The sequence below is a fragment of the Brienomyrus brachyistius genome, chromosome 7 (genome assembly GCF_023856365.1).
Source record: "Brienomyrus brachyistius isolate T26 chromosome 7, BBRACH_0.4, whole genome shotgun sequence".
In the NCBI taxonomy this organism is placed as follows: Eukaryota; Metazoa; Chordata; class Actinopteri; order Osteoglossiformes; family Mormyridae; genus Brienomyrus; species Brienomyrus brachyistius.
The window spans coordinates 25,008,984-25,026,653 of NC_064539.1; the positions used below are offsets into that span (position 1 = coordinate 25,008,984).

At 49.8% G+C, this 17,670-nt stretch overlaps 1 protein-coding gene across 1 annotated transcript; it reads left to right on the forward strand.

Annotated features, from left to right (window-relative positions):
- Nucleotides 1-4: 4 nt before the first annotated feature.
- On the forward strand, nucleotides 5-13,657 carry LOC125745667 (protein phosphatase PTC7 homolog). The gene is given in 6 exon segments (XM_049018711.1): nucleotides 5-728; nucleotides 6,722-6,901; nucleotides 8,796-8,994; nucleotides 9,847-10,184; nucleotides 10,414-10,434; nucleotides 10,437-13,657. Coding segments are annotated over 6 exon segments (975 nt in total). The 5' UTR covers nucleotides 5-526; the 3' UTR covers nucleotides 10,472-13,657.
- The last annotated feature ends 4,013 nt before the right edge of the window (nucleotides 13,658-17,670 follow it).

Here is a 17,670-nt window from a genome sequence, read left to right on the forward strand (position 1 = left end):
AAATAAGTGCCGTCTCAGGATGCATTCGGTTACATTTCTGGCCACAGACGGAATTTGCGTCCTTTATTACGTAAAGCGTGGACTTGCACGAACCCTCATGCAGCCGCGATGACTGGGCCTTTTAAGGAAACCACCGATTGCGTGTATATAACAGCTAATGACGTCAAGGGAGGAGTCACAAGATCTCAGAGGCGGGGGCCATAGTATTTCACTACATCGCCGAGAAACCCGGCTGTTCGCGAGTCCTGCGTGAGAAAGCGTTCGGCTGGGAGCGATGGCGCAGACGCCAGGGGCCGGGATCGTGGAGACCTGAAAGCGTGGCCGGCATCGGGAACGATCTGCACTCCAAAGCAGGAAAAGAGACGCTGACGTGTTTCCCCGCTGCGGCGACGACCTTGGCGCTATTAACTGCTTGTTAATCTTTGGGGAGGCGAATGCGCTTCGGCTGAGAAGTAGACCGAGGCAGGACGCGGGGGTAGGGTGAGCGTTGGGGCTGGTAGGTGGGGTGGGTGCCTGCTTTTGGGGGATGATCTCCGTACTTTCCTATGGCAGACTGGTTGCCAGGGCTGTCCTGGGCGGACTTTCTCAAACCGATAGCCGGGATTACAGCCTAGTGACGGCGAGCTGCGGCTTCGGGAAGGACTTTCGCAAGGGGATCTTGAAGAAAGGCATGTGCTACGGGGACGACGCCTGCTTTATAGCCCGGCACAGATCGGCCGACGTTTTGGGTGAGTGCGGGTTTGCATGGAGTGCTGCTGCTGGTGGGACTGTCTGATCGGCGGCGTTTGTCGGTCAGCGCCCCCGGCTGCATCCGATGTATATGTCAACACGTGGTAATAGTGTGCCAGGCAGCCAGCAGGCAGCGTATTGTCTCCGTCCCCTTCGCTCCTTTCCCTTGTTCTCGGATGGCCGTGTTTGCACGGATGCACCACGAAGATTTGCGCATCTGCCCTCATGTCACTGTACCTGCTGCCCTCTCCGAGTCGACTGATCTGTAATTCTGGGTGGCCTCAAGAGAAAGAGGCGTGATGTTTTTGCCCGACAACTAACCTGCTGATCAGTACCAGCGACCTTTTACCTAGAAAAACCATTCACGACAGCTTCACGTACATTTCTGTGCAATCGGACAAACAAATAAAAAAAATGAAATGTGTGCTTATTTAAGTCGTATTGTACGAGGTTAAGCAGGATCTACGCTTTGCTTCTTAACGATAATTTTGGTTCAACTGTTATCGGCAAAATGCTTCATATGCTTTTGTGTGTATTGTCAACAGCCTTAAGGCGGATTTTTGTCCCCTAATTGATCATAGTCACCCGGAAACATTTTGATCTCCCTTCTTTTGTATTTTTGTGTGGAATTTCTAATATTTTTCTGCAGTGATCGGTAAACGATCCTTGCGGCTCCAGCCGTTTAAAGGTCAGGATGGACGATCGTGGAGGCAGCCATGTTGTCAGAATAAACCACGTTTCTTAGACGGAAGGGAAACGCTGTGCCCTTCAAATATCCTGCACACGCCTGCTTCATGTCTCCGGCGAAGTGCCTCATCGGCAGGATACTAGTTTCTGTGAAAAGCCGAATGTGATTTCGGATATGCATTAATTGGCAATCGATTTAATAAATCGGGCCTATAGCTTGTTTCTTAATCTCATATTGAGTAAATCATTTCGGCATCGGCTCTCAGTGCAGATGAAATTAAGATAATTTTTGGAACTGTTCGGGTATTGAAGGCAGTTGATCGGGGTCTTTCCTCCACCCTCCTAGATGACCACAGATCCTTCGTTAATGGAAATCACCGTGTCACTTCAGAATGTGCAATTGCCATCACACTAGTTATTATTCTTTTTAAATAAATACAGTAGTATTAACCAGGGCTGTAGAAGTACTGCCCAGTGTATTGATTGCTTTGAAACGCAATCCATGTGCCTTTCTGTGGCAGGCAATTATTTACATATGGAAGCACAGCATGTTCTCGTATGAAGAAGAGTGATCGACCGGTCAGTGAGCTGTCTGTGTCCTTCTGGGACTCGGACTTGTGGTCTGATAGCTTATGTTGACCGTTGCAGATAATCCACAAGCACCTATTTTCCTTCTGATATCTGCCATAATTACAAAATGCTCCCTGTACGTCAGACATCTTTGCATGGTGAACCTAGAACTGTGGCATGAGTTATTTTCTGAACTGGCTGGCAGATAAGACTTTGTATCAGGTACACGATGCTGACGTTATATGCCATGATTTCTCAAGATGCTAACCAAGGCCTAAGCACGCAAGTTACGGTTTTCTGTAAAATATTTTTTTAATGTCGTAGTCAGCATTATGCAAACCTGCTCCGTAAAGCATGTGTGCTCTGCGATCGTCAATGTGACCTAGACTTTAACGGCCTTTAAGAGCAAGGCAGGGTATTAATATTACTCTCTTCACTGAGGTAAACCATTTTTGTGTGTGCCACAGGTGCACTACCCCCACCCAGTGTTCTACTGCATCGCTACATGCTACGATTCTTTGCTTTTAATCTCCTGTCGTGCTTAAACGCTCAGCCCCTGCCCCCGCCCCCCCCACATTTTAATCACATGACCAGCCCATCCAGTACATGATCCAATGCAGCGACACATTGCGCGTTGTTTCTGCGTGTCCCACATCAGCATCACGGAGCTGGTTTTCCTCCCCCTGGTCTGCATTGCGTCCCGTTCGTCCCGCTTATTTCCGCTTCATGCGTGTCACTGCTGGCTTGCTTCGGCGAGTAGACGGGGCGGGGGGGGGTGGTGTGAAATTGTTTCAAACTCCCTTTTTTTTGTACGCCTGAGGTCTGGAATGGTTCTTCTTGCTCTTTCTCCAGCTGATGGCCGGTGCCAGACTCGCACTTACCACTTAATTTTCAGCGAGTCTGTTATTGTTTGGATGTTATAGCGATTGGGATTTCCTCTTTGCTACCAGAGAAGTATCTCTGAAATGCTTTGGATCTTCGTGGAGAAGTTACAGCATCTTACCTGTTCCTATGGGTGGCATTCAGATGTTGTAGATGTGTCGTTGTTGGCTGCTGCCCTTTTCCTAATCAAGCAGACGTGTTCGGCTAAGTCCAGTGGCCTGATTAGGTCTGACGTTGAAGCCCACGTCACACCGGATACTGTGACCGGATACTGAGGCTCATAATTGGAGTTATCATCCATCACTCTCAGACTTCCATTCTCTAAATGCTTTGGGGATCGATGAAAACCTCCAGCTTATAACAATGTTGGCATGACTTCCTGGCTGTGAGGTGTAAAGGTGTGGAAGTCTCTCATTGCTAGACTAATACTTAAGGAAATGAAATTTATGGATGTTTTAAATAGCTGTTATGCTGAATCACAGGTCACTTTGCAAAGGCTGTGTCCTTTTTCTGACCTCTGATATAGCGTGGGGTTTGTAAATATGGTACATCCGGGGGTGCCCTCTTTGAAGGTCACTTGTGCCCTCTTGGCTTTAAAATAAATTGTTGCTGACAAACAGCATTGTAATGTGAGACCTTCCACTTTCTGGTCTGGTGTAGAAAGACGCTCTTCTAGGCGTCCTTTGTGTTTATCAACGTTTACGGGCATGATGGGCACCGCCGGCTCGCTTCCCGTAAGGAAAGCTGGCACACTGTGTTCATTGTCTTCCCGGATGGAAAATCACGGCTAGGACTGTCCTGCCTCTTTGAATATTCATGATCCCAGATGCTGGGCCGTTAAGTGTGGACCTGCTGACGTTCTCTGGGTGCCGGTAATTCGCTGAATCGACGCCGACCCTCAAAAGGTTTCCTCCGAAGATATTTGTATGCGGCTCTTTTTACCCTCAGCGTCGGCTTCCGATAAGAAGTTGATGGACTGATATCTGGCCAACAGCAAAGGGGTGGGAGGTTGACCTAAGATGCCGTTCTGAAGGCAGGAGGGTTTGATTCTCTCTCTCTCTCCCCCAACCCCCTCCTGCAAGCTCTTGCCAGCTTTTCCGGGACGATCACCAGATCATGCCGTTATGCCTCCCTCCTGTCCACACGGGATCTCTGTCAGCAGGGCTGCGGGCTGTCCTGCGCTCCCTGGTGTTTCCGTCCCCTGTAGCGGTCCCCGCCCTGGTGCCGTATTCCGTCCCACTGCTCCCCCCCCAAGTAAACAAGACTGGGACGCTTCTGTTTGGGTCCTGTGACATGGAAGCTTGTCTGTCTGAATTAAGCAGCACCTCTTCTCAGGGTTGTGTGCACATCAGGGACTTCTGTTCCTGGACCCCAATAAAGGTGGCTGGATGGAGGGTGGGGGCTGCCGGGAAAGTCCAACCATCCATTTTCTGTAACCTTCTGTAATTGGGGGCACCAAGCCATCACACTTATAATTTGGTAACTCCAATTAATTGGTGTGGGTGAGAAACCAAAGTACTCAGAGGAAACCTCACGATAACTTGGGGAGATTTGAACCCGGGTCCCAGAGGTGTGAGGTGGCAGTGCTCACCACTGCACCACCAGGCCCTCTCAAAGTCTTCTGTAGGATTTCCTCAGACAGTGTTGTCCCAGCCCCGGCCATAAAGCGTCATCCTTGATGTAAAAGTCCGGTGCTGTAGCTCCCCTGGGATGGATAAAGTTGATCTTATCCTATGATCCCCGTCGGAGCTCCCTGGCCCATAGTCACATTTTATATAGTGCCCGATTGGCTGGATGTGTGGCTGACCTGGCAGTGTAGCTGTTTTTCATTGGCTGAGAAGGTTTACCTCAATTTAGGGGAAAAAAAAATCTTTTTTTTGCCCATAGAATGGAGCTGCATCGTAAATGTGAGTAAAAATATCTGCTTGGTTTTAAAAAGGGGGCCACATTGTTTATTCCCAGTGCTTGCGGGGCCCGATGTCCTCTTTTTCCATCCCGTAAACCGCTTCAGGTTGCGATCCTGCCACATGAACTCATTGCCCCCCCCCCCCCCCCCCCGCGCAGTCACAGTCCTGCAGCTCTCGCATCTTGCAGCTGACACCCGAAGCCTCTCACTGCTGTTTCCCCTTTTCTTACCCGCCCCTGTCCGCTCGTGCGCTATATGCTTCCTGTAGTTTGCTCCGTGCCCCTGGACCATTTGGCCAAACTGGGGGGGGGTGTCCTCCCTACTCAGAAACAGGGGGTGGTCCCATGCTGCAGTGAATTCCCTGCCTCGGGTCCCGTGTCCCTTCAGTCTGGGAGGGGGATTACCAGCTGACTCCGCCCTCCTGTCACCAGTGCTGCCCCTATTGGTCTTTGTCAGTCACATGTCTGCACTGTCTGACACGACCCCAATCGCCATTTTCAGTGTTTCATGGATGTAAACACATTTCGTTAACAAACGTAATATTTCATATTCAGTGTTTTTTTTCCTCCACAAAAGTGTAATGTTTTATGTAAATCAGTAATAAGCAATTTTCATTACCGAAACACAATAGTCATTTAGGTGTTTTAAGAAAGGAAAAGAGTCAAGAACACCACAAAAATGTTATTGGACAGAACATTATTGGTCATATTTAAAATAAAATATAAGTGGCAAGCAGAATACAGGCTCGGTATACAGTGAGTTTATACAGATCCTTCCAGACATCATGTGAAATGTTAGAAACCGTACTTGCAAATGATTCTAAGCTTAAAAGGTTTGTCGGGGCACAGCACACAGTGACAGCCTTATCCAGCATTGCGGTTTATAATCCATGCATGGGAATATACACATACATGCACCGATTAACGCGTCATTACAGTTTTGCTGTTTACGTTTGTCTTTAAAAAGCATTCACACATGAACAAATTAACCCATTTCTGCTACCCTCCGTAGTGAGGCTAGCTTGCTAGCGTGGGTTTTCGTGTTGACAGTGATCTCCTTCCATGTCATTGCTGCGACACAGGCCACCCGACGCCTCACACCTCCTCCACCTGCTGTCCGTATCCTCATTTACAAGTGGGAAACCGAAAAAATCTCATGCTGTGGTCCACCTTTCTGCCATTTCCACTTAGTATGGCAGCCTCTCACACAGCACCAGTGTCCCACCTTACCAAAGATAACGCCGCACGCAAATGCTGTATACATCCATAATGGCGATTCGACCCACAATGCACTGCGGCTATAGCGAGTGTGACGTCAACTGACAAAGACCGATTGTAAGCCACTGAACTAAGACACCAAAAGGCTGAAGCTGAGCTGTTGTTATCACACCATTAAGATCCATCCATCTTCTACCTACTGGTCGGCTTCATGGAACCTTGGATGTCTTCTATTTACAGATTGGGTCACATTTAACTTTAGAAAGTAACCCCCACACACGCTCTCATGTGCGTAATTCAGCTTGGGGTTTTTCTGAAGTCCTAGTGCAGTGTTTCCAATCCGGTCCTCAGGGATCCGCAGACGGCCCACGTTTTTGCACTGGCTGGGTGGCAGCAAAAATGTGGTGTCTGGCAGGGAGCTGGGAGGCAGCAAAAACTTGGACAGTGTGGGGGGTCCTTGAGGACTGGATTGAAAAATGGTGCTCTAGTAGAGTATATCTAGATACTGTTTTCTGATTGGTCGAAGGTGCAGGTTTGATTGACAGCAGGCAGCAGGCCATGGCCGTGACGATACAGGATGACTGAGTGCGAGCGCATGTATCTGTGTGTGCGTGTTTGAGCGCTTGCCCACCCCAGCTGTTAGTGCCTCTGTCCTCCACAGGCCCCTGGGTTTGTTGGTTGCCAGGGAAAACCGCAGATGCTGACACACGTCGCCTCTGTCTCTCCCCAGGTGTGGCGGACGGTGTGGGCGGCTGGCGGGACTACGGGGTGGACCCCTCCCAGTTCTCGGGGACCCTGATGAAGACGTGCGAGAGGCTTGTGAGGGAGGGCCGATTCACACCCAGCAGCCCAGTGGGCATCCTCACCACCAGCTACTATGAACTTCTTCAGAACAAAGTTCCCCTTCTGGGTGAGTACTGCCCCCCAAAAATGGGACCCATCTTCCTCCTCAACACCAGACTGCTGCCTTCTGTTGCATAATTGGGCTTGTAGCTTAGGAGAAACAAGGTTTTCAGGGCCATGGGTGAGGTGGTGTTCTGTGTAATTAACAAGCTGGTTTACTCAATTTTCCATTGGTTCCTGTGCTGGATTGAACTGGTTACACCTCTGTTGTGATGCAGCGATGCCTGACTGCCTGCTGTAATGTTACACCCCAGGACGCTGAAGCATCGTTTCCGCCAGCTATTCTCTGCTGACTCACTGGTCAGGGATCAGCAGTGCCGAATGCAGCAGGCGGGGCCGGGTGACACTCTGGGATTCCGATTTCCAGTGACGGTTTCATCATTCACCCAGGCTGGGGCACCGGGTCCACACTGTGTCACCTTGTGACCGTGGTGCATGCTGGGAGATGCCCCCCCATCACGGGGAGAGACGCAGTGTGTTCTGCAGGAATGAGTCAGAGCGACTGCGTCGTGAGTCAGAGAGACCTCTGGGAGGCCCCCTCTCGCCTGGAAGGGGTCCAGTCCTGCATTAATAAACTATTTATAGACGGGACTGTCAGGACGGGGCTGTTTCTGTCAGTGTGATATGGATGTACTCTTCACTCGCATTGTTAAAACTCGGCTTTTATTTTCCGTGTGTTAGAGATGTTAGGACACCGATGTGTTTTAGTAACGGACTGTATTTCGGCCATCAAGGAGTCACAGCCCTGTGGACTGAGGGGGGGCCAACGTGGGAAATGTGGGGGTGTTTGTGTGCGAAGGGGACCCCCACTCCTCAGGCACGCACTTTTTATGGGCACTGCTGTACTTTGCCCCCAAAGGGAATCTAATGGCTGTTTATTGCCGTGTTTAGGTTTCAGTGGTAGACGCTGCTTATGCCGCGATGTCAGTTAGTGCCAGTTAGCGTCGAGTTTGTGCTCAGAATTGGCACCTTTCCCTCCTGTTTCCCTGACCTTTCACCTTTTAAAACCAGATTTCTCTAAATTCAGGAGGGTGTTCTTTCTACACACGAGCCCACGTACCTGCAACCTGTCTTCTTAGCGTAATAAGTACTTGCCTCGTTAAAACTGAGGAGAAACATTGATTTCCGTGGTTAATTTGGCTGGCCACTCTGCCAACCCCCCACCCTTCCCCCCAGCCTGCCCAGACGTAACGGCGCAAGCTGCCAGAGAGCGCAAGCGACCGAGAGACCGACCTAGAGCTGGCGAGAAGTCTGTGTCCCAGTGGAAAGTTCAGCGCTATTTACGTACGCAGAGATATTTTGAGGTTCTGCGTGTGCCCTGCGCTGCACCCAGCCCCACCCACCCCACTTTATGCCCAGCATCCAAAAGGTCGAATTCTTTCTTGGTCACAAGTGGGCAGCAACCTGAGCCTCTCCTTCCCCTGACCCCTTCACCCCTTACCACCAATGTGAAGGGTGGCCTTGGGGGTGGGGACCTTGAAGCTCATTACAGGTCCTAAGAGCTGTCGGTAATCAAGCTGCCATGGTGTAGTTTTGCATAAACACCAGCAAACCGCCCCCCCCTCGGGGATGGTTTGTTATTGAATGCCGGAGGTTTTTATATATGTTGTGAGATCTGTGCTTGGAGCCGTTTATAAATTATGCATTTAATCTATAAGCAGTACTGTTCAGAAGTTTCTTGATGTAACTGGAAAATAATTAGTTGTACATAATGCTTCCCGATATTGATGCGTATTGAAGTTTCCATATGTTTAATTTTGTGATATTTCAGCCTTTTTTTTTTATATGCTCACTTATTCATAAGCGTGGAGTGTGATTGGCTGGGGCTTGCGGGGGGCGGGCTTTTGGCCAGAGGCAGATGCCCCGCCCCCTGAGCTGCCTCACTCTTCCTCCCTCTGCAGGCAGCAGCACGGCCTGTATCGTGGTCCTGGACCGGCAGAGGCACCGGCTGCACACGGCCAACCTGGGCGACTCGGGTTTTCTAGTGGTGCGGGGGGGCGAGGTGGTGCACCGCTCGGATGAGCAGCAGCATTACTTCAACACGCCGTTCCAGCTCTCCATCGCGCCCCCCGGCGCCGAGGGGGCCGTCCTCAGCGACAGGTCAGGCTGCTGCTTCGCCGAAACGCAGAAAAACATGCATGGTGGACCGTAACTGCCCCCCCCCCCCACTGTGAACTTTGACCCTGTTTATTTGGCCTGGCCTGCTTCTCCCTCCCTCTCGCCCCTGCGTTTGGCCACAGGCCGGTGTTCGTGACATCATTGCCCCCTAGTCGGTTTGACGTATCCCTGTCATCTGCCAGCTACGTTATCTGGTTACATGAGGGAGTTGTGGTGGGTTGGGGGGGGGGGGTAATAGCTTGACACCCAAGCTGGGCGCCAAATTCCATTGAGGGGTGGGACTGGGGTGCCTCCCAAGTTGACCAATGCCAGAGGATCTTTTCCATGTGCTCCTGATTCATATCCAGTATTTTTAAGGGGTGTGCATACTAAATTCATCATGGCCTTTTAAATGGTTTATAGTCTGTCCCCTGCTGCCCCCCAGCACTGGCAGGCTGGGGGTAGGGTAATAATAAGTGTCCTTCCCCATGTGCCTATCTGCAGCTTGTATCCCTACAGCCACATAGGGTCCTTCATTAAGGCTTTAGTGTTTATTGTGCATTAAACCACGGTCCTGCTCTTTCTCATGGCTTACAGCGCCTCCTGGTGGGCAGGGAGTTCTGTTACCCTAATTTGCTTTAAATCTCCTTTTGATTGGTTAACAACATGAAACCTTCGGTCTGGCAGACGGCCTTGTAGCCACAGAGCGGCCAGTAACAGCCCAATCCGATGGGCTCCTTCAGTCTGATAGCGAGAGGCTAATAGCGTAGGGATTATCCTCAGCATCCTCGGCGCTAGCAGCAGTAGAGGTGGGACAGCCCTGCTCACAGCGTCCGCCTCTTTGCCTCCCAACAGTCCCGAGGCGGCCGACAGCTCGTCGTTTGACGTCCAGCTTGGCGACATCATCCTGACCGCCACGGACGGCCTCTTCGACAACATGCCCGACTATATGATCCTGCAGGAGCTGAAGAAGCTGAAGGTTCGGCCCGGCATCTCTCGCTTCGGCCCGGGAAACGCGGTCTCTGGCCGGCACGTGTTTATGGCCCCCCCTTTTGTCCGCAGAAACGCGAACTACGAGAGCGTCCAGCAGACGGCGCGGAGCATCGCGGAGCAAGCCCACCAGCTGGCTTACGACCCCAACTACATGTCGCCTTTTGCACAGTTTGCGTGTGACAACGGGCTTAATGTGAGGGGTGAGTCTCTCCAGGATGGCCCTTCTGCTCACTTCATTATTTAAGGGATGGGCTTATTCTGGCCCTCGGGGCTTTAAGGTGGGCTTGAGATTGCTAGGCAACGGTCTGCAGTTGTGATGCTTCCCACAAGGCTGATCCTGCGGGTGACCGGACGGCTCCTCGTTAACACAGGTCCCTGATTCCGTTTCCCTTATGACTTTCTTCTCTCCTCCATTTATTTGTCCTGCAGGGGGGAAGCCGGATGACATCACGTCCTGCTCTCTATTGTGGCCGAGTACACGGACTAGTGCTCTGTGGGAAGGGTGGCCCGGCCCCTCTTCGGTCTGCACGCCATTTTGTCGTGCCGTTTGCTGCTGTCGGAGGAAGGAACTTTGCAGCTAGTCCAACGCCCTCCCCCCATACCTGGTACCTTTTCCCACCCCCTTGTGTGCGTCCTCATCATCAAAGAATCATGAAATCTGTGTCCATCCTATCACGAGCTAACTGTGACATTGACTGTAGCATGTGCCCTGATCGTCCAATCACAGCGAGACTTAGGGCTGGATTTGACGTTCTGTCAAATGTCGTCTTAATAAAACAGTGGTAAAACATTGAAACTTGCTGTTAAGGTGGTGAAAACGAGTGTTTTGGGCTGGGGGGGGGTAGCTGTTTGTTTTGGCGTCGTCTGGTCACTGAGGGGTTGGAGGGCAGCGTGTGGTGTGAAGGGGGAGTTAGAAGGCCCCTGGGGGGCATCAGTCGAATGTACCCACGGCTTGGTGGCCGCTGTGACCCCGCGGGGGACGTCCTCAAAGTATGGGGGGGGGGGGGTGTGTTTGCTGCAGTTGAGATGGTGAAGTTAAGTGGTGTGACACGTGGTAAGGAGGGAAGCTTTGGCCAGGTGAGGTCATCCTATCAGAGAGCTGCTGATAGGCAGCTCACACCTATTGGCTCAGCTAGGTTACGCCTGTCAGAGGCCACGCCCCCGTATCCGAGCAGAGTTCTGTCTGAGTGTATTTAAGTGTGTTGGTTTTTGAAATATTTTTTCAATGCTGTATATAATGTCTTTAATCATAACGTGATGGGATTTTAAGAGAAAAGGACTCGTTCAGCTATTGTACATGTACTACAATTCAGGGGTAGGAGCATTTTGAATCCTACACCATGTGTAGAAAGGGAAGTTTATTTTATTATTATTATTGCTATTATTGTTGTTATGTTCAGATTTAGTACGAACGCACGCAAATGCCACTCACCCAAGGACTGTACAAGGTATCCAGTCCCTTCTCATCCGCCCCCACCATGTTTCCTGGTGATTTGAGGCGTTGAGGCCGCTGGGAGCCTGTGTAGCACATAATTTCTGTCTTCTGTCCAGTATGGGGCGTGCTGTTATGCGTGGTTGAAAAAGCGCAACGCACAAGGTTAATGCATTTGTGAACGCTTGTGGCTAAACGTGCTGAAAACAGGTGTGACTGAAAAAAGCACTATATGTTTAGTATCAGTCTTTTGCCACGCCGAATGAACAAAATGGACGTGGACAGCTCGTCGAGGTGGGGCGGAGCTACCTGTCGGTCACGCGGTATTTCAGGCTCGATCGTTTCCCTCAGGTTTCACACGGGGTGGGGGTTGTATGTGTGTTTGCTGTGGACTCTTGCTCTTTGTATGTTTCACTATGGAGTTTCTGTTTCCTAATTTAATTGAATGGTGATGTGCATGATCCGCGACGAGGAGAGCTCAGTGTGTGTGTGTGTGTGTGTGTGTGTGTGTGTGTGTGTGTGTGTGTGTGTGTGTGTGTGTGTGTGTGTGTGTGTGTGTGTGTGTGTGTGTATAGGTTTTTTTCAGTGCACAGAAGTGGCCACTTTGTTCGGTGTACTGCTGTCCCCCTTACACACGCGTGTGTGATACTCACACACAATGCTAATCGCCATTTCCTGCCACTCATGTTGCTAAGTAGCTTCTCTATGCCCACGTCCCATTTCTCTCGACCTCGTGAGATAGTGGGTTATGCCTTTTGGCCAGTCTGACAGATGCCTGCTCCCTGAAGCAGGTCGATGTAGCGATTGGCTGATTGGCATAGGGGGGGGAGAGGTGTGAGCATTAATTCCACCAACAAGAACCTTGCTGTGATGAGTGGGGGGGGTTTGTCTCAAAGAATCTGGCCAGACCTGGTTTGGTGTCAGGCGAAATGTGGTTCCCATTCATCGGCTAACGTGTCACATGACGACGCAGGTGCACCAAAGAGACGCCCACCCTGTTTCCGCGATGAATTCGATTTAAAATGTCAAGCAATACTGTAATATGAACTTTTCCTTTTCTTCTAATGCACTGGCTTTGTGGATCGCGTCCTATACGACTGTCTGTCAGTACGAGTAGCCTAGCAATATGCATAAGCAAAAATGAGGAAGTCTGTCATCTGTGTGTGACGTGTGTCACTGTGTCGTAAATCTTAAACCCATGCCCCCCCTCCCCGTGTGCTGTATACTATTGTGTGATGACTCACAGCTGCTTTGTCACTTCCCCCCTCCCAACTGTTTACTTTTTTTTTAATTATTATTATTTGATCTCCCTACACCATAAATAAGATTGGTGGTGATGTTTTGTATGTCCGGCTGTTTATTTTTGGAAATGTTATTATTGTTATCTGATCTGCGTGGCCTTTGTATTCTTGACTTAATACGGTGTACAGGCAGAGCAGTCCGGAAAAATCCTAAATGAGGCCAAAATGGGAAAGCCATAGAGCAGCGTTTCCCAGTCCAGTACCCAGACCCACAGAGAGTCCGTGTTTTTGCTCCCTCCCGTGAGCTGTCTGGCAGGGAGCTCGGAGGGAGCAAAAATGTGGACCGACTGTGGGTCCCTGAGGGACCGGAGTGGGAAACGCCGCCGTAGAGGGTTGTGACATGGGTGTGACTCCTCACCCGTCCCGCTGTCTGGCCGCCCAATACGAAATTGGGTCACTTTTTGTTTTTTTTCCTTCAATTCATCTATTCTTTAAAATTGAGCAGCAGGCAGCAGGTCTGGTCCATGTAATATGATGGCAAATTTAACTGTTGCTGACCATCAATAATCCTTTAATTAGAATGACCCAGAGGCCATTTTCAGCCTGCCCCTGTTTGCGAGGGGCACTGCCCCTACAGACTATGGGGATTTTGGATGGGGGGGCGGGTTGGCCATGGCGCAATCCCAAGCTGAACACGTTGGCCTTAAAATCCTGGAAAACCAGCTTCGTCCTCCCGTGCCCTCGCGCGCGGTCGGCCTGGTGTGCCCTGGGTATGGCAGTGGGGTGCTGCTCACTGGCGCCCTCTAAAGACTCTCTGCAGGCACTGCTGCAGCTCTGCCCCCCCCCCCCCCCCCCCCCCCCTTCTGCGGCTGATGTCTGTCGGTTTTGTACCAGAGAGACACCTTTGTCTACGGTAGAAAAAAAATGCAAAAATAGTTTCTGTAAATATGTTTTCAAAGCTGTATAATATTTAAATAAAGGATATAGTATTTGTACTACACAGTCTGCCTTGGATTTATGTTTTTTCAGATCCTTCTAAACACAAACGCAAACATTAAGGGTACAGAACAGCCTCATAAGTGCAGGTGGAGGGTCAAGACTGAAATGTAGTCTTTGGGGTTTATGTGTACGACCCCCATCCCACTGGCCAGCTGGTCACCGTGAGCTTGAGGTGACCACAATCATACCCCGAGTTCTGCCTCAAAGTTCGGACAAGGTGACACTGGGCCTTTCCTCGGCTCTTTGGAACGTGTGATGCAGCTGAACAGCAACCTCCCACATCCCCCCCCCCTCCGCTTCCAGCTCTTCCAGCTCTCTTCCTGTCAAGATTATCAGAAGCTACATTCCTGGGGCTGTGAGTAAGCAGGAATGCATGTACTACTAGAAGTTCGCTTAAGTTATATCATGTGATTTAGGTCTAACCGCAGAGCCCCTTTTAGGATCTTGGTTATTAAACACCATGGAAGCCTTTGAGGTCGATCCTTTGAGGGCGTCTTCTCCAAAACTAGCCAATCAAGTTCTGTTTTCTGCCTCGTGATCAATTATAAGCATGGTCATATCTAATGTACACATTCCATTTGTTACCATACATGTACACAGGGAGTCCTTGGCATCTTCTCAGCATCTCCTTCCGTGCTCCCTAATGTTCAAACACCCAGAGTGAGGGTCCTGCTTTTGCCACGGTCATTGTTGGGGGGAGGGGGGACCGGACAGAGCTCCACCCTGCACTAAACTGGGGTTTAGTAAACTGGGGAACGATTTGACTCGTTGTGGGGACGTCTGATGCATGGAGAAGCCAGTTTTAAGGTATACGTGTTTACATTTTCATCTTAAATCACTGGATTTCCAAGTACTGCCCCAAGCTTTATAAAATGCTAGCCAGCCTTGGGTTATCTGGCATTGGCAGGCCTTGAGTGTCCTTGAAAGTGTTTGCTCAGAGTCCTGTTTCTAAAGGCCAGACTGTGTTTTGAATTTCGAGTTGCAGTAAAGCACCCGGGCTGAGCTGGCTGGGAGGTTCAGGGCAGCTGAGGCTGGGCTGCAGGGCAGGTGGTGCTTGGGCCACGAGGAGGGGCTCTGGGTAGGGTTCTGTTTAAATCAGGCTGTTATCCTGATCCAGCACCTTCCTGCACCATCCACATGAATTGGCAGATTTATGTCTGGGTTTTCCCCTCAAGGCACCTTCATTCAAAAAAAATGATAAACTTTTAAATATAACATAAATTAAGGGTTTGAACAGGAATTATTTTGGTCCAGTCCAACGGCCCTTGGCCACCTAATAGGGGTTTTAATTGCTTGAATACATCCATCCATCCATCCATTTTCCAAACCGCTTATCCTACTGGGTCACGGGGGGTCCGGAGCCTATCCCGGAAGCAATGGGCACGAGGCTGGGAACAACCCAGGATGGGGGGCCAGCCCATCGCAGGGCACACACACACCATTCACTCTCACATGCATTCCTACGGGCAATTTAGCAAGTCCAATTAGCCTCAGCATGTTTTTGGACTGTGGGGGTAAACCGGAGTACCCGGAGGAAACCCCACGACGACATGGGAAGAACATGCAAACTCCACACACATGTGACCCAGGCGGAGACTCGAACCCGGGTCCCAGAGGTGTGAGGCAACAGTGCTAACCACCGTGCCGCCCCTGCTTGAATACATCTGTAAAAAAAAAAACCCACATGCTTGACTTGTTTGTGCTCTGGGAAACAAACTCCCCAGAGAATCATTACTGTATTTTTGGATCGGAATTCCCTGGCTAGCTGAATGTTTTTCCCCAATGGAAGCTGAAAATATATGAATCGTTTAAAGTAGCCCTACATAATATTGTTTTTTCACAAATCTAATTGCTCTTTTAGTGATACAGAGCCCCAATGTATGACACGTCAAATTCATCAAAATGTTTTTAGTGTTTGATGTCATTATGATGTCATTATGATGTCATAGTGCAACAAACTTTGAAGTATTTTTTTTTTAACTGGCACAGCACCTGCAGCTGTGTCACACTATGACTAAGCATCTCTTAGCTAATGCTTGTCGCAAACAGGCAGGGTACACTGGGTGCCAGATCTCCCAAAGCAGAGAGGTGATGTGACCTTAGAAACTCATTGCTCTAGATCTTACTTAAAGAAAAGACAGACATTGGAAATGGGTCCCCCAGGCCACCTGGTAATCAGGATTCAGTGTGCTGCCCTTGAGACCAGCTGGAAAGACCCTAGAAAATACATACTGACAACAGTGTGACACAATCAATGATTGAGTTTCTGATGGAAAGGGGCAGAGAGAGCCGTACGGTTCTTATGTGGGCAGAAGATGAGATCTTTGGCGGAAACAGGGTGAGGTATGAACTGGATGTAGAGCATCAAGTCTAAAGTCCAAATATGGCTCAAGTCTGGAGTGGAGCTATAGAGCTGTACTCAGGCAGCGTGTGATTCAGTGGGCTGAGTGCCTGTAACCAGAAGGTTGCTGATTCAAATCAGCCTCAGCACGTCTGCTGGAAGGTCACCCACGTCTGCTAACAGTGCTAATGTTCTCCCAACCTCTACGTGGAGAGGAAGCAGACTGGTCAAAGTGCAGCCTGAAAGCCTAACATCTGACCTGAGCTCCTAAAACGAAGGCTTGTGTCTGAGCTCAGCTCGGCGATGGCCCAAGGATCCACCAGTTACTGCGCTTGACAGTGGAAGTACAGTTACAGCGCCAGAAGTGGAATTACGCCGAATATGTGAGCAGACCTAAGGCCCATTGCGGTGTATGTGGGTGTATGATATGTCCGGGGGTTTGACCCCAATCTTTCGCATTTATATTACAGCACACGAGTAACCGTCAGAGAGAGAGAGACAGTGGAGAGGGGGGGTGATAACTGCATTCCGCCTTGCTAGCCATTTTCCGATATGGCTCTCTAAAGCCGCCTCTGCTTCTTGTCTCCTTTTACCGGCACGTGGCTCGAAATTCCAGCCACACCGCAGGTTTACTCATAGCCCTGAGCTGCTTACAAACTCCGCCCTCCAGCCTCTCCATAAGGCAGCTCCAGGCTTATTGTCCACAAATTTTAAGGTCACTGTTTACGGATGTGATTCATTGCCACACTATGTGACACACCTACACATGTTTATAGGGGTGCCAAGTTTCCTGTACCCGTATTCAAGGTAAGTAGTTGAAGGACCAATGGATGGACATATATATATATATACACTAACGTTTCACTCTAGTGTTTGTCATACCCATTTCGGTTTGGCTGCTTCCGCTCCTCTGCTTTGTGTCCCTGATGACTCCGCCCCTCTTTTCTACCCAACAAATCAACTGCTGTGAAGTGGGAGGGCTTAGTGCCGATAGGAGGACAATAACCAACATCACTAGCACTGAGGGACTCAACTGACAGGAACAATCCCAGATATCATATTGCTGCATAAAATCGAGGTGGGGTCATTCCTGGTCACTGTCAGGGAACAGCATGGCACAGATTTGAATTAGATGCTGGGAGGTTGCAGGATCTGAACTTGGGGAGGAGGGTATTGATTAGTCTTGGGCTGTCCAGTGGGTCTTATCTAAGGGATCTGTGTCTCATGGGGCTGAAGAGTGTGATATTAGGGGTTGGGTAGGAACAGGATAACATCTAAGCACTCAGCAGGCAGTGTGGTGGTTATGAATGTGGATTTGTATCCTGTAGGTTGCTGGTTCATATCCTGTTGTTCTTCCATCACAATCACTTGTTCTAGCAAAATATCCTATTAGTAACTAGTCCAACCCTCAAATTCCACATAAGCATCAATCCTGACTGATGTGACCTGACCTGAGTGATGTTTGGGTCTTTATATGCAAAGTAGCCTTTAGGGACAAAACTGGTGTTTTAACTGTGTGTTGATGGGTGCATAGTGAGGCAATAATGCACCCATCTGTCATGCTGAGAACTGAACAGATTAACCTGAAATCAACTATCTCAGTAAACATCTGCTGGATCACATGGCCTATCTGCATTTTATTGTGTGATTTCAGTCCATTTTGTATCAGTGAG